Below are 13,421 nucleotides of genomic sequence, written 5' to 3' on the forward strand. Positions count from 1 at the left end.
AAACATTATTAAGTTACTTAACATAGTATAGAATACAGTATATACATATGAGATGAGTAATGCCAGATATGCAAACATTATTAAAGTGACTAGTGTTCCATTCCTTAAAGTGGCCAGTGATTTCTTGTATATGCCTATAGGCAGCAGCCTCTAATGTGCTAGTGATGGCTGTTTAACAGTCTGATGGCCTTGAGACAGAAGCTGTTTTTCAGTCTCTCGGTCACAGCTTTGATGCACCTGTACTGACCTTGCCTTATGTATGATAGTGGGGTGAACAGGCAGTGGCTCTGGTAATTTACCAAAATGACTGAAGATTCCGGTAACTTTGGTAAATTACTGGTAGCTTTGCAACCCTAGTTGGAACACAGACCAAAATTAGCGCCTTTCCTTGTGACACGCAAGCACCATCCATCCCAAAGGGACAAGACTCAGAAGTCATTCTGTTCCAATTAAAACACTCTGTGTGCACCGTGATGTCATGCTCTGTGGACACATCATGGTCACATGCTTGTCATTGTCCTTCTAAATGTAAAGTATGGGGTATAAATCTTATTTGTGTAATGGGATAAACATTCGGAACAATATGGCACAGGACAGATATCAAATCAAACTTTGTTTGTCACATGTGCCGAATACAAGTGTAGACCTTACCGTGAAATGCTTACTTACAACCCCTGAACCAACAGCGCAGTTAGTTCAAGAAGAGATAAGAAAATATTTACCAAATAAACTAAAGTAAAAAAAATTAAAATAAAAAAATAACGAGGCTATATACAGGGGGTACCGGTACCAAGTCAATGTGCGGGGGTACAGGTTAGTCAAGGTCATTTGTACATGTAGGTGGGGGTGAAGTGACTATGCGTAGATAATAAACAGCGAGTAGCAGCAGTGTACAAAACAAATGGGGGGGTCAATGTAAATAGTCCAGTGGCCATTTGATTCATCTCTTGTGTATATTGAAGTGAGCTAAAGTTTGAAAAGTAGAAATGGTTAGTGTCAAACTATTACAGTTTCTGGTGAAAGGAGGTTGTCTGTGTGAGATCCAAGTTTACTTGACGGGGTTGTAGATGTAGTCTGTGGGACTACAGGTTGTAGATGTATAACTAAAATGAACATGAAAGTAACATAACAGTACTTATTGTTAGTGTTATTGGGATTAGTTCAGATATCAGTCTTTGGAGGGTTTGTCATGGACACATTCTCAATAACAATTTTGTTATTGAGAATGTGTGACGCACATTGCAGACGAGCCATGTGCTAAATGTAGAAATAAATAGGTGATCATTTTCAATATCCTCCTCTATCAGCTTTGGCTGAGGCAAAGCTCCCCTAGTTAGGAGATTATTGCATTGTGTAGCTTGTTTTGAAAACACCCATTTTTCTTGATTATGTCACCACTGAACAGATGCCAATGTGTGTTAGCTAAAGTTTGGTATTAAGGATAAATCACCAATGCAGGGTTTGATCCTTAATTCATTCCTATTCATCACGGTTAGTTCCCCGAACTTCAAAGCCACCATATGGACCCAATTGTGGTCGTTCCTGGCACATGAGCGACTGAAAGCTGAGGCACCACCGTACCTCCAGTTTCGCTGTGCACTGTCATCATACTTTGTGCTGAGCTCTTACTGCATACAGTTCTGTACTCAAGCTACATGTCAGGTGAAATAAACTGGAGTTTTTTTTGGGGGGGGGAATAGTGGAGGGGGAAAGTAGAATGAAAGGATGAGGAGTTGGAAGATATAAGAGGATAAAGGAGGACAGAAGTAAAGTCAAGGTAAATAGAAAAAAGGTGCCCACCGACCAACAGCTGTTTTCATCACGTCACAGATGAGCTTATACAGGGGTGGTTTGATTAGGAGAGCTAGGCTTCCCCCTCCTCCTCACAGGCAGGGTGACCGCCGGTCGGTGACTGTAGAGTAATCAAAGAGGAGATTGTGGGATGAGCGTCAGGTCATCTGAGGATGACAGGCTCGGGAGGCAAATGGTGACAGCGGATTTGACCCCCGCGGGCCAGAGCAGAGCAGGGCTTGCTGGCTGGGCTGGCTGGCTGGCTGGGCTGGGTGGCTGGGTGAGTGAGGTTTAGGGAGATTTACCTCATCTCAGGCAGTATCTAAACGGTGTCATGATCAAGATTAGAGGTTAGATTGGAGTACACAACAGATTACATGGTCATATAAATCTGTTGAACACAACATATTGTTCTAGATTTTCATTAGTGGTAAACAAGGGGATAAATATCTGGGATCAGTTGAAAGTCTACCCATGAACAAAGTCAGAGAGAACGTGGTGAATCATCTGAATTAAATTCACAGGGAGGGGGTATGTATCATCAATTTGGCTCAGTTGGTAGAGCATGGTGTTTGCAACGCCAGGGTTGTGGGTTCGATTCCCACGGGGGACCAGTACGGGGGGGAAAAAATTTATGAAATGTATGCATTCACTACTGTAAGTCGCTCTGGATAAGAGCGTCTGCTAAATGACTCAAATGTAAATGTAATACAAATAATGGAATCAAGCAGACAATGTAGCTTGAATTCTTTACACTTTTCTACATATCATAAGGAGACTAAATAACCACATGAAGGACTGTACTACAGCATTTTTCTTTCTTTCCGTCTCTATTTGGTAGATGTTTGTTCAATTATTGCAAAATGATCACCCTGTTGATCTAATGGTAAATCAATTCCAAACATCAGTCAGTCCTTGTTTCTGTCTACACCACACCTGTTTAACACGGTCTCCTCAAGCCAGTCGACCCAGACAGCACTGCCTTTCAAATTCCTCTGCTCCATCGCTTTAATGTTTCCAATTAGTCCCCACAGTCCCACGGCTAAACAGCCCCACCAAGCTTTACCAAGGCTCGTGGCAACAAATGCCTTCAGATGTCTATAATGTAGAAAACCTTCGACACTCCTTGGGGTTGTTTGTTCTTCATAGTTTTTCTATGTGGGGTGGATGATACGACAACAATCTCTCTTAGACACAAATCAGAAACCAAAGCAAACCGGTTAACCTCGCCATTTTTCACACAAAAAGTATTCATCCAAAAGTCTCATCAGTCGTTTAAACAGTGAAACACAAAATTAACTGTATAATTGAATATATCTGATTAGGTTATTTTGGATCGTGTTGGACTAAACAGATTATATTTGTCTTCCAGTATAAAAATGTTACCATCTTCAATCAGTTGCGAATATGTCCAGTTGCATTTGAACTTTGTCAAAGGAACGTTTCAAACAGGATATCCTGCCATCTGCTCCTCCAGCAGACTCATTCCAGGAGTCAGTCACTTGAGACCTGAGTTGACTGCCTGCTTCTTCACACAGAGCCACATCAATGTCTTTTAAAAGTAGCCAAAAAAGAACAACCTTTTCCCAATCAACTTAAAAGTATCTTCAGTTATCTGTAGCGAGTTAAGGGACCTAATGAAAACCGGCCATCAGTGGGGAGGTCCTAAAGAACGTACAACGCTTGCAAGCGGAGTTGAAACCTGCATTAATATCTTTTCATGGAAGAACATTAAAGGAATCCCTCCTTTTGTCTCCTAACATTAACAATGGAGAACCTGTTCCATAGAAGCCTACATTCCCTTGGTTCCTTCCACATTCCTTTTTTAATGCAGATATTATATGTGAGAAAATGAAATAACAATATACTAATCATGATCAATCTGGTTTCCCTCCCCCTTGAACACCTGACGGCGTTCTGTTCTCAAGAGGAAAAGGAACACACGCTGTCTGACAACCTGACAGCCACACAAAGGCCTCAGAAAGAACTGGGGTGAATGGGGGAAACTGCAGTGGGGTCCCGGGCAAGGCCTGCCAGAATTTGGCACCTGCTGATCACGTGCACATTTGATGACCCCTCTCCATTCCCCACCCACTATATATATATATATAATATATATTTGAATATTGTCAATACGCTGGTCTGGTCTGGTGTGTGTGTGTGTACATACACACACACACACCAGACCAGCGGATTGACAATACTCAAAGAAAGTCAATGCCCCGCTGTTCCACGATGATAAATGTGATGGCTTTGTATCTCACCGCAGGTTTCTGCTGGCTCAGGTCAATCGCTATTAAATTACAAAAGTCCACCTCTCAAAAGCCGATTGATAGATGGATACTGCAAACACACAAACCACAAAGAGCCCTCCATTGCTTTCACAAACCCACCAGTTGTGCAGCCTGAAAAAAGGGGCTTTTAGGTTGTTGAGAGTTTTTATTTGTGAATTTGCAAATTCATTTGGGCTCTCAGTAACACCATAAACTCTCCAGAGCTTGGACCGAGTGGACATTTCTGAGAGCGACAGAGCGACATAAAAATACCTATACAGAAAAATCTTCTGGTATTTCTCCTCTATTTGTTTCTCTGAGCGTTTTATATTTTCAAAGAGCTGGACTAACTGTGTTTGGAAAAGGACCGCGGGCATGTTGGGGGATTGTCGGCCATGCATATAATCGCTTACTTACACTCTGTGAGTTTGCTTTGGATCAGGCAAATTACCATCTGAAAATGAGCTGAAAAACACTCTGGGCGAGAGGCCTGCGTCATCCATGGCAGTTCACTTTCAGTATTTCTTACCGCAGCGAATATACAGGGAAACATGTAGAGATGCACACAAACACACACACTGCTCAGAAACTGTAGTTGCATCATTGCTTTCAATGTACTTAAAATTTAAAGAGAAAAAAATACTCTCTAAATACTATAAAAACAAACCTTACTCTTAATCTTGGCACAAAATCTGTCTAGTTATGTGTTAATGCATTATGATGATGTTGAATGTTAAACCTGTCACTGTGAGGGAATATGCGCTTCCAGCATAAAGTGGACTCAAATCACATAATACACTCGCTCTAATTGGGAAGGCCATAAAATAAAGTCTGTGTGACACAATTACTGCAGGCAGGGTCACACAAACACTCTCACACACAAGTTTCATGGACAGGGAGACGTAGGCTTAAATAATTAGCTATAATATGCCACAAGAGTATGCTCAGAACAATATGTGCACTTGGGTGAGCGGCGGAGACTGCTTTCATCTTTTCCACTGTGTTCGGTCACCCCCGAGAATGGCAAGGCTTGAAAGAAAGCACAGGAATCGCTAAAAAACTGCATCATATGTTTATGAATTTCTATTCAATAAATGCCATGCCGCCCCCATGAAAATATGGGCATTATGGTTTTGCTTAAAATGGGATATCATGGAAGAAATTCCAGCTGTGATACATAAGAGAAATGTTCAAGCAGCAACACCAACATTGGATTGACAAGCACACACCTGTGTGGTCAACACAAAAAGGACTTTGTCTAAATACCTTTGGTGTTTCAATGTTCATACTCAAATTTAAACGGTTACGATGCCGTCGTTTTCATGTGAAGAAGTGGCTGCTGTTGATTTGGTCTGTAATAGGAAGCAGACCCTCTCTGTTGCGTGGAGGTTTGGAGCACTTAGCAGCTAGCGCATTGTTTTGGAACAGAGCAATAAAAAAGAACCACCCCTCATCACTGAGCCGAGACAACAGCTTATAAAGAGACGCCTGGATCCAATCGATCCACAATGACAGTTCTCTAATCTATATGCATGTTATTTTACTTACAAATGTAAACTCATTATTTGGTATTAGCTGAAGTGAATTTCTAAGTACAATTTGAGGTAACAATGGATATTTTCCCGCGCTTTAGTTGAAATAATTCATAATACGTCTAGCAAATAGTATTGCTTGATTCAATATATTCCTTAACCGCAATGTTCTAATTAAATAATTATTCTTTTTTTATATGTTACCTATACTGATGAAGCACTTAAATCAATCCAAAGAGATACAGAAAAACCTCTGTCCTCCTAAAAAGGTTGCCACCTCTTTCCATCTCACCCAAACACTTCACATAGACACATCAACATCTGTAATGAATACATAGGCTACGGTACGTGCGAGAGTGATAGATAGGCCTTAGCGAAAACACGAAACAGGATATTAAAGCTCCGTAGACACTACTAATCTTGACTCTTACACAACTAACTTCTCTCCAGTCAGTCAGATTGCTATTAACCATGCTCCCAAACCCTATCAGCTCTCTGGGCCGGATTAAAAGCCTGCAACTCTCTTTCTCTTTCTCTCTCCACTCTGCTTTATTTAATCAGTGGCCTGGTTATCCCTAGAAGGCAAATTACTGTAGCCAGGGATGATGACACTGACCTTGTGACATGGGGGAATTGGATGGGGAAGTGGAGGACCCGACACTTTGGGCGTATGAGCTTGTCCAGGTCTTTGGGCCTGTGGTCGGGGATCATCTTCATGAAGGACGAAATGGAGGACAGGAAAGACTCCATGTTGAAAGAAGAGTTGAACGCCACCACATCTGCCACCAAGCTGGGGGGAAAGGAAAAGAAGGGTACACACACAGTCAGTGACACACACACACACACACACACACACACACACACACACACACACACACACACACACACACACACACACACACACACACACACACACACACACACGTGTTCGTACACACACACACACACAAAGTGACACTGCTTCATTTGCAGATTCAGTGTGTGCCACATGGAACAGTTCAGCATAGTCTGCATTTATCAGTACAGTCTTAAATGGTTCCCATTCTCTTTCATTAGAACGAAAGCCATGCATTATAATTCAAATTAGCAAAGCAATCTGGCTTGAATCCAATCAAACATCTCTTAATGATCCATTCCCTTTGAGTAGCGTATTATTTAATGCTGCCATATTTGACTGGGTTAATGACATTAAAGTAGATTGAGTGGGCCTTGCAGAACTGACTTATTGACGCGTTGCCCTATGCAGATCAACAACAATCACTTTTCTTTAGAGTGCCCCTCTCTTTACTGTTCGCCTTCTGATTAATGACAGCCCAGTCGCTCGACAAGAGTGACTTCAATTACCCAGAGAGCATCATGTCGGCCTGCCGTAATTAACCAATCATGTTGCGCCCCAGACATGCTCATTAAGACAAACTATTACCGTACGAATAGTGTGTTGTTTGTTTATTTTAAATACACAAACAAACAGAGCAATTATGCTCGTTGCTCATCGTCTTTGCTTGTTACGACCTCTTGTTCCTACTGTTAACTGTGATAATAACGTGCACTCACTGCGCACCAGATAGATTGTATACCGTATTATACATTGTGTACTGCACACTCAAGGCCGGGCTGGTCTTTACCATGAGAGGACCTGGTTGTATCCGTACTGGAAGTCTCTGTCCTGGCTCTTGCGGACTGGATAGACCAGCTGGTTCTCGTGGAAGTAGAGCACCTTCTTCAGTGTGGCCAGGTCAGGACGCAGGGCCACTAGTTCAGACAGGTTCAGCACAGAACTGGCAAACAAGACCCTGAGGACCAGAACACAGCACAGGGGGTTGGGATGGTGAGGGTGAGTTAATCTATCTGCAAATACAGTGCATTCAGAAAGTATTCAGACCCCTTGACTTTTTCCACATTTTGTTACATTACAACCTTACTCTAAAATGGATTAAATAACAACAAATCATCATCAATCAACACACAATACCCCATAATGACAAAGCGAAAACTGTTTTTTAGAAATGTTGCAAATGTATAAAAACTGAAATACCTTATTTACATAAGTATTCCGATCCTTTGCTATGAGATTCAAAATTGAGCTCAGGTGCATCCTGTCTGTCCTTCAGATGTTTCTACAACTTGATTCTAGTCCACCTGTGGTAAATTCAAATCGATTTGACATGATTTGGACAGGCACACATCTGTCTATATAAGGTCCCACAGTTGACTGTGCATGTCGAGCAAAAACCAAGCCATGAGGTTGAAGGAATTGTCCGTAGAGCTCCGAGACAGGATTGTGTCAAGGCACAGATCTGCGGAAGGGTACCAAAAAAATGTCTGCTGCATTGAAGGTCCCCAAGAACACAGTGGCCTCCATCATTCTTAAATGAAAGAAGTTTGGAAGCACCAATAAATACTCTTCCTAGAGCTGTCCGCCCGGCCAAACTGAGCAATCGGGGGAGAAGGGCCTTGGTCAGGGAGGTGACCAAGACCCGATATTCACTCTGACAGAGCTCCAGAGTGCCTCTGTGGAAATGGGAGAGCCTTCTAGAAGGACAACCATCTCTGCAGCACTCCACCATGAGGCCTTTATGGTAGAGTGGCCAGACGGAAGCCACTCCTGAGGAAAAGACACGACAGTCTGCTTGGAGTTTGCCAAAGACCACCTAAAGGCTCTCAGACCATGAGTAACAAGATTCTCTGGTCTGATGAAACAAAGACTGAACTCTTTGGCCTGAATGCCAACCGGCACCTCTGGAGGAAACCTGGCACCATCCCTACGGTGAAGCATGGTGGTGGCAGTATCATGCTGTGGGAATGTTTTCAGCGGCAGGGACTGGGAGACTAGTCAGGATCGAGGGAAAAATGAACGGAGCAAAGTACAGAGAGATCCTTGATGAAAACCTGCTGCAGAGCACTCAGGACCTCACACAGCCAAGAAAACACAGGAGCGGCATCGGGACAAGTCTCTGAATGTCCTTGAGTGGCCCAGCCAGAGTCCGGACTTGATCCCGATTGAACATCTCTGGAGAGACCTGAAAATAGCTGTGCAGCAACGCTCCTCATCCAACCTGACAGAGCTTGAGAGGATCTGCAGAGAAGAATGGGAGAAACTCCCCAAATACAGGTGTGCCAAGTTTATAGCGTCATACCCAAGAAAACTTGAGGCTGTAATTGCTGCCAAAGGTGCTTCAACAAAGTACTGAGTAAAGGGTCTGAATATTTATGTAAATGTCATTTCAGTTTTTTATTAATTTGCAAAAATGTCTAAAAACTTGTTTTTGCTTTGTCCTTTTGAGGTATTGTGTGTAGATTGATCAGGGGGGAAACCTATGTCATCAATTTTAGAATAAGGCTATAACGTAACAAAATGGGGAAAAAGTCAAGGGGTCTGAATACTTCAGAATGCACTGTACAATAATGTCTAACAAACGCTGGGCCTTACTTCCATATCTTCGTGCTTACTAATGTCTGACTAAAATGAAACCCTGGGAGGTGAGGGATAGCTCTCTTTTTAGCCGAGCCATATCAGACTTGAATGTCCCCACTGCTTCCAATGCCAACCACTAAAATGCCTTTCATCCATCAAAGGGATAAATCCTGCTAAATACGACCCATTTATCGTAACCAGCAGGTAAAATAGTAACATCACCCAAATCTAATAATTTCCCAAGCAGGATAATCCACCCGGCCCTGCCCAGCTCTGCTGCAGCCTCTCAGACAATGCAGCACTTCCACCGCAGCTCTGTCTCTAAAAGCATATCTTTCTCTCCGTCTCCCTCTGCGGCGTCTCTGTATCTGTTGCGTGCTCAGCGATGAGGCTTTGAAGCTCCATCATCTCCCTATGTGACCCCCATCCTCCACTTCAAGCCTAGGCCCATCCCTTCATCAGTCAGTCAGTCCCCTTAACCCATGAGCGAGGAATCTTTGATGTGGTTGAGTCCACGAGCCATCACTAAGATCATGTACCCGTGTGCCTCTCAGACATGGGATTAGCCCAATTTCCTAGCCTGTTTGGGCCTTCGATCAAAACTAAAAGAGGCCTACAGGACTGCATGTTACAGAAATCACCCTCACCCCCTAAACTCTGTCGGTAATGCGGGGCTCTGACTCAAACCAGATGAGAGTTCTCTATTTTTACCTTTTTCATGCCAAGAATATTCCACAGGGACATCCTGTGTAGTTAAGAATTAGACGCACTGAAACTGCAGGACTAAAGTATCCCTTTAGTGGGAGATGGATTCAAAATATATATATTTACCTTTTTCATATAAATAAGTAGAACATTTTGATTTGTTATGTGCTGAATTACCACTTGTCATCCCATAGAGGGAACAGCAAATATCCCATTCTGCAAAATCCAAAACGGCAACAAACAGCAGAACTGAGAAAGGGGGTTATGCTTAGTTACTTACTATATGAGCTATTACTTAGCCACATGACATTCCGTAATGTACTTAGCAACCAGAGGTGGGACCAAGACACGATTATTCAAGTCTCAAGTCACAAGATCCAAGTCGAGTCCCAAATAGAACTGTTAGGCTTGAGTCAAGTCCAAGTCGTGCCTTCAAAGAGCAAGTCAAGTCGCAGGTTTTTTCACCTCAAGTAAAAAAAATTACAAAAATACAGGCAATGAGTTGTTCAAATACAAATCTTAGTTTGTTTATTGAGATTACCAGAGAATAAGTTATTTTGTCTACAATGCATTTTGATTAGGCCTACGTAATAATTGATTTGAACAACAAATTCCAAATGGGAGCTTCATAAGTAAATGATCCATTTCAGGCAATTTTGACTTACCAAAAGACCAGTAGGTCTATGCTAGTAATTGTTGCTTGAGGCCCCATTGCTGGTGATATTGCAAAGTTAACAGTTCATATTATTTACCACTGGTGTAAAGTACTTAAGTAAAAAATACTTTAAAGTACTACTTCAGTAGTATCTGTACTTTACTATTTATATTTTTGACAACTTTAATAACTGCACTACATTTCTAAAGAAAATCATGTACTTTTTGCTTCATATATTTTCCCCTGACACACAAAAGTACTGGTTACATTTTGAATGCTTAACAGGACAGTAAACTGATCCAATTCACACACTTATCAAGAGAACATCCCTGGTTATCCACTGCCTCTGATCTGGCACACTCAAATGCTTTGTTCATAAATTATGTGTTGGAGTGTGCCCCTGGCTATACATACATTTATTTTTAAAAAAGTAAAACATTTGTGCCGTCTGGTTTTCTTAATATAAGATATTTAAAATAATGTATACTTATAGTTTTGATACTTAAGTATATTTTAGCAATTACATTTCCTTTTGATACATAAGTATATTTTAAACCAAATACTTGTAGACTATTACTCAAGTAGTATTTTACTGAGAGTCATTTTCTATTAAGGTATCTTTCCTTTCACTCAAGTATGACAATTGGGTACTTTTTCTACAACTGCTATTGACCAAACAAATTTGGAGCTGCATATTCATTTATGGCAATCCTACAATCTCATTACAATTTGAAGTTTGCGATGCACAGCAAATCAGCAATCTGTTCGCTAGTTCAGTGGTTTTCAAAGTTTTGACCCGCGACCCCCAAAGATTTGTGGTTCAAACTTAAAGTTTGCAACCCCGCGCACCACGCCCACATGGCGAACACGCACGCAAATGTAGCCTGTCATTACAGCCAAAACGGTGATGCATTTTCAAAGTGCAAGATACAGAAATAAACTGTGTTTTACATCTGCATTTTGAGCTGAGTCATTCATGATAGCAATCAATATCAATTAGGTATAACGTTATCATGTCATACTGTCACTTTCTGGAGTCAATAGCAAGCAGGATCATACGGCCTCCCAGCATGCATCGGGGGTTGAATGATCGGAATAGAAAGCATGATCCCTCTGTAGCCTTTTTCTTCCTAACAAATATCATAATTAATTCGCCAGAATATGTTACATTTTCATCACATAAATATTGAAGGTAGTGCGATGTTACAGCTAGCTATCTTTAGTCATAGCCAGTACCACCTCCGAGGTAAAGAATTAAAACCCACCCAAACTATGCCTATTTTAAATATGAACATGATCTATGACATTACCAGGTAGCCCATTGTTGTGGCAAAGATGCTTCAGTAGCAGATTGCTAATTAGCACTTTACATGGATAATATTAATGTACAGTTGAAGTCGGAAGTTTACATACACCTTACCCAAATACATTGAAACTCAGTTTTTCACAATTCCTGACATTTAATCCGAAGTAAAAATTCCCTGTCTTAGGTCAGTTAGGATCAGAATAATAGTAGAGAGAATTATTTATTTCAGCTTTTATTTATTTCATCACATTCCCAGTGGATCAGAAGATTACATACACTCAATTAGTATTTCGTAGATTTGCCTTTAAATTGTTTAGCTTGGGTCAAATGTTTCAGGAAGCCTTCCACAAGCTTCCCACAATAAGTTGGGTGAATTTTGGCCCATTCCTCCTGACAGAGCTGGTGTAACGGAGTCAGGTTTGCAGGCCTCCTTGCTCGCAAAGTTCTGCCCACAAATGTTCTATGGGATTGAGGTGATATTGGAGTGGCTTTGTGATGGCCACTCCAATATCTTGACTTTGTTGTCCTTTAGCCATTTTGCAACAAATTTGGAAGTATGCTTGGGTCATTGTCCATTTGGAAGACCCATTTGCGACCAAGCTTTAACTTCCTGACTGATGTCTTGAGATGTTGCTTCAATATATCCACATAATTTTCCTTCCTCATGCTACCATCTATTTTGTGAAGTGCACCAGTCCCTCCTGCAGCAAAACACCAACATGATGCTGCCACCCCCGTGCTTCACGGTTGGGATGGTGTTCTTCGGCTTGCAAGCCTCCCCCTTTTTCCTCCAAATATAACGATGGTCATTATGGCCAAACAGTTCTATTTTTGTTTCATCAGACCAGAGGACATGAAAAAAAAGTACGATCTCTGTCCTCATGTGCAGTTGCAAACTGTATCTGTTTCTTTATGCCGGTTTTCGAGCAGTGGCTTCTTCCTTGCTGAGCGGCCTTTCAGGTTATGGCGATATAGGACTCATTTTACTGTGGATATAGATACTTCTGTACCTGTTTCCTCCAGCATCTTCACAAGGTCTTTTGCTGTTGTTCTGGGATTGATTTGCACTTTTCTCACCAAAGTACGTTCATGTCTAGGAGACAGAACGTGTCTCCTTCCTGAGCGGTATGACGGCTGTGTGGTCCCATGGTGTTTATACTTGCGTACTATTGTTTGTACAGATGAATGTGGTACCTTCAGGTATTTGGAAATTGCTCCCAAGGATGAACCAGGTCTTGGCTGATTTCTTTTGATTTTCCCATGATGTCAAGCAAAGAGGCACTGAGTTTGAAGGTAGGCCTTGAAATACATCCACAGGTACTCCTCCAATTGACTCAAATGATGTCAATTAGCCTATCAGAAGCTTCTAAAGCCATGACATAATTTTCCAAGCTGTTTAAAGGCACAATCAACTTGTGTATGTAAACTTCTGACCCACTGGTATTGTGATACAGCGAATTATAAGTATAAGTATTGGAAAAATTACTTGTGTCATGCACAAAGCAGATGTCCTAACCGACCTGTCAAAACTATAGTTTGTTAACAATAAATTTGTGAAATGGTTGAAAAACGAGTTTTAATGACTCCAACATAAGTGTATGTAAACTTCCGACTTCAACTGTAGGTAGGCTACTCTGTTTTTGCCTGGCAAAACCGGAAAAAAATAAACAAGCACTTTCTGGTCACTATCTGGATATGTGCAGCCGCCTTTGCACGCCGATGACTGATCATTGGTCAACAGTCA

At 41.6% G+C, this 13,421-nt stretch overlaps 1 protein-coding gene across 4 annotated transcripts in view; it reads right to left on the reverse strand.

The window, feature by feature from the left end:
* Nucleotides 1-13,421, reverse strand: part of gtdc1 (glycosyltransferase-like domain containing 1) — a 41,107-nt gene that overhangs the window by 21,347 nt on the left and 6,339 nt on the right. For all 4 annotated transcript variants that reach the window (XM_014173508.2, XM_014173509.2, XM_014173507.2 and 1 more), the window contains 2 exons: nt 7,222-7,389; nt 6,213-6,386 (listed from right to left, as the gene is read on the reverse strand). In XM_014173508.2, coding sequence (XP_014028983.1) covers nt 6,213-6,386; nt 7,222-7,389 — 342 coding nt within the window. The remainder of the gene's footprint in view (nt 1-6,212; nt 6,387-7,221; nt 7,390-13,421) is intronic.

Source organism: Salmo salar, chromosome ssa25, assembly GCF_905237065.1.
Source record: "Salmo salar chromosome ssa25, Ssal_v3.1, whole genome shotgun sequence".
In the NCBI taxonomy this organism is placed as follows: Eukaryota; Metazoa; Chordata; class Actinopteri; order Salmoniformes; family Salmonidae; genus Salmo; species Salmo salar.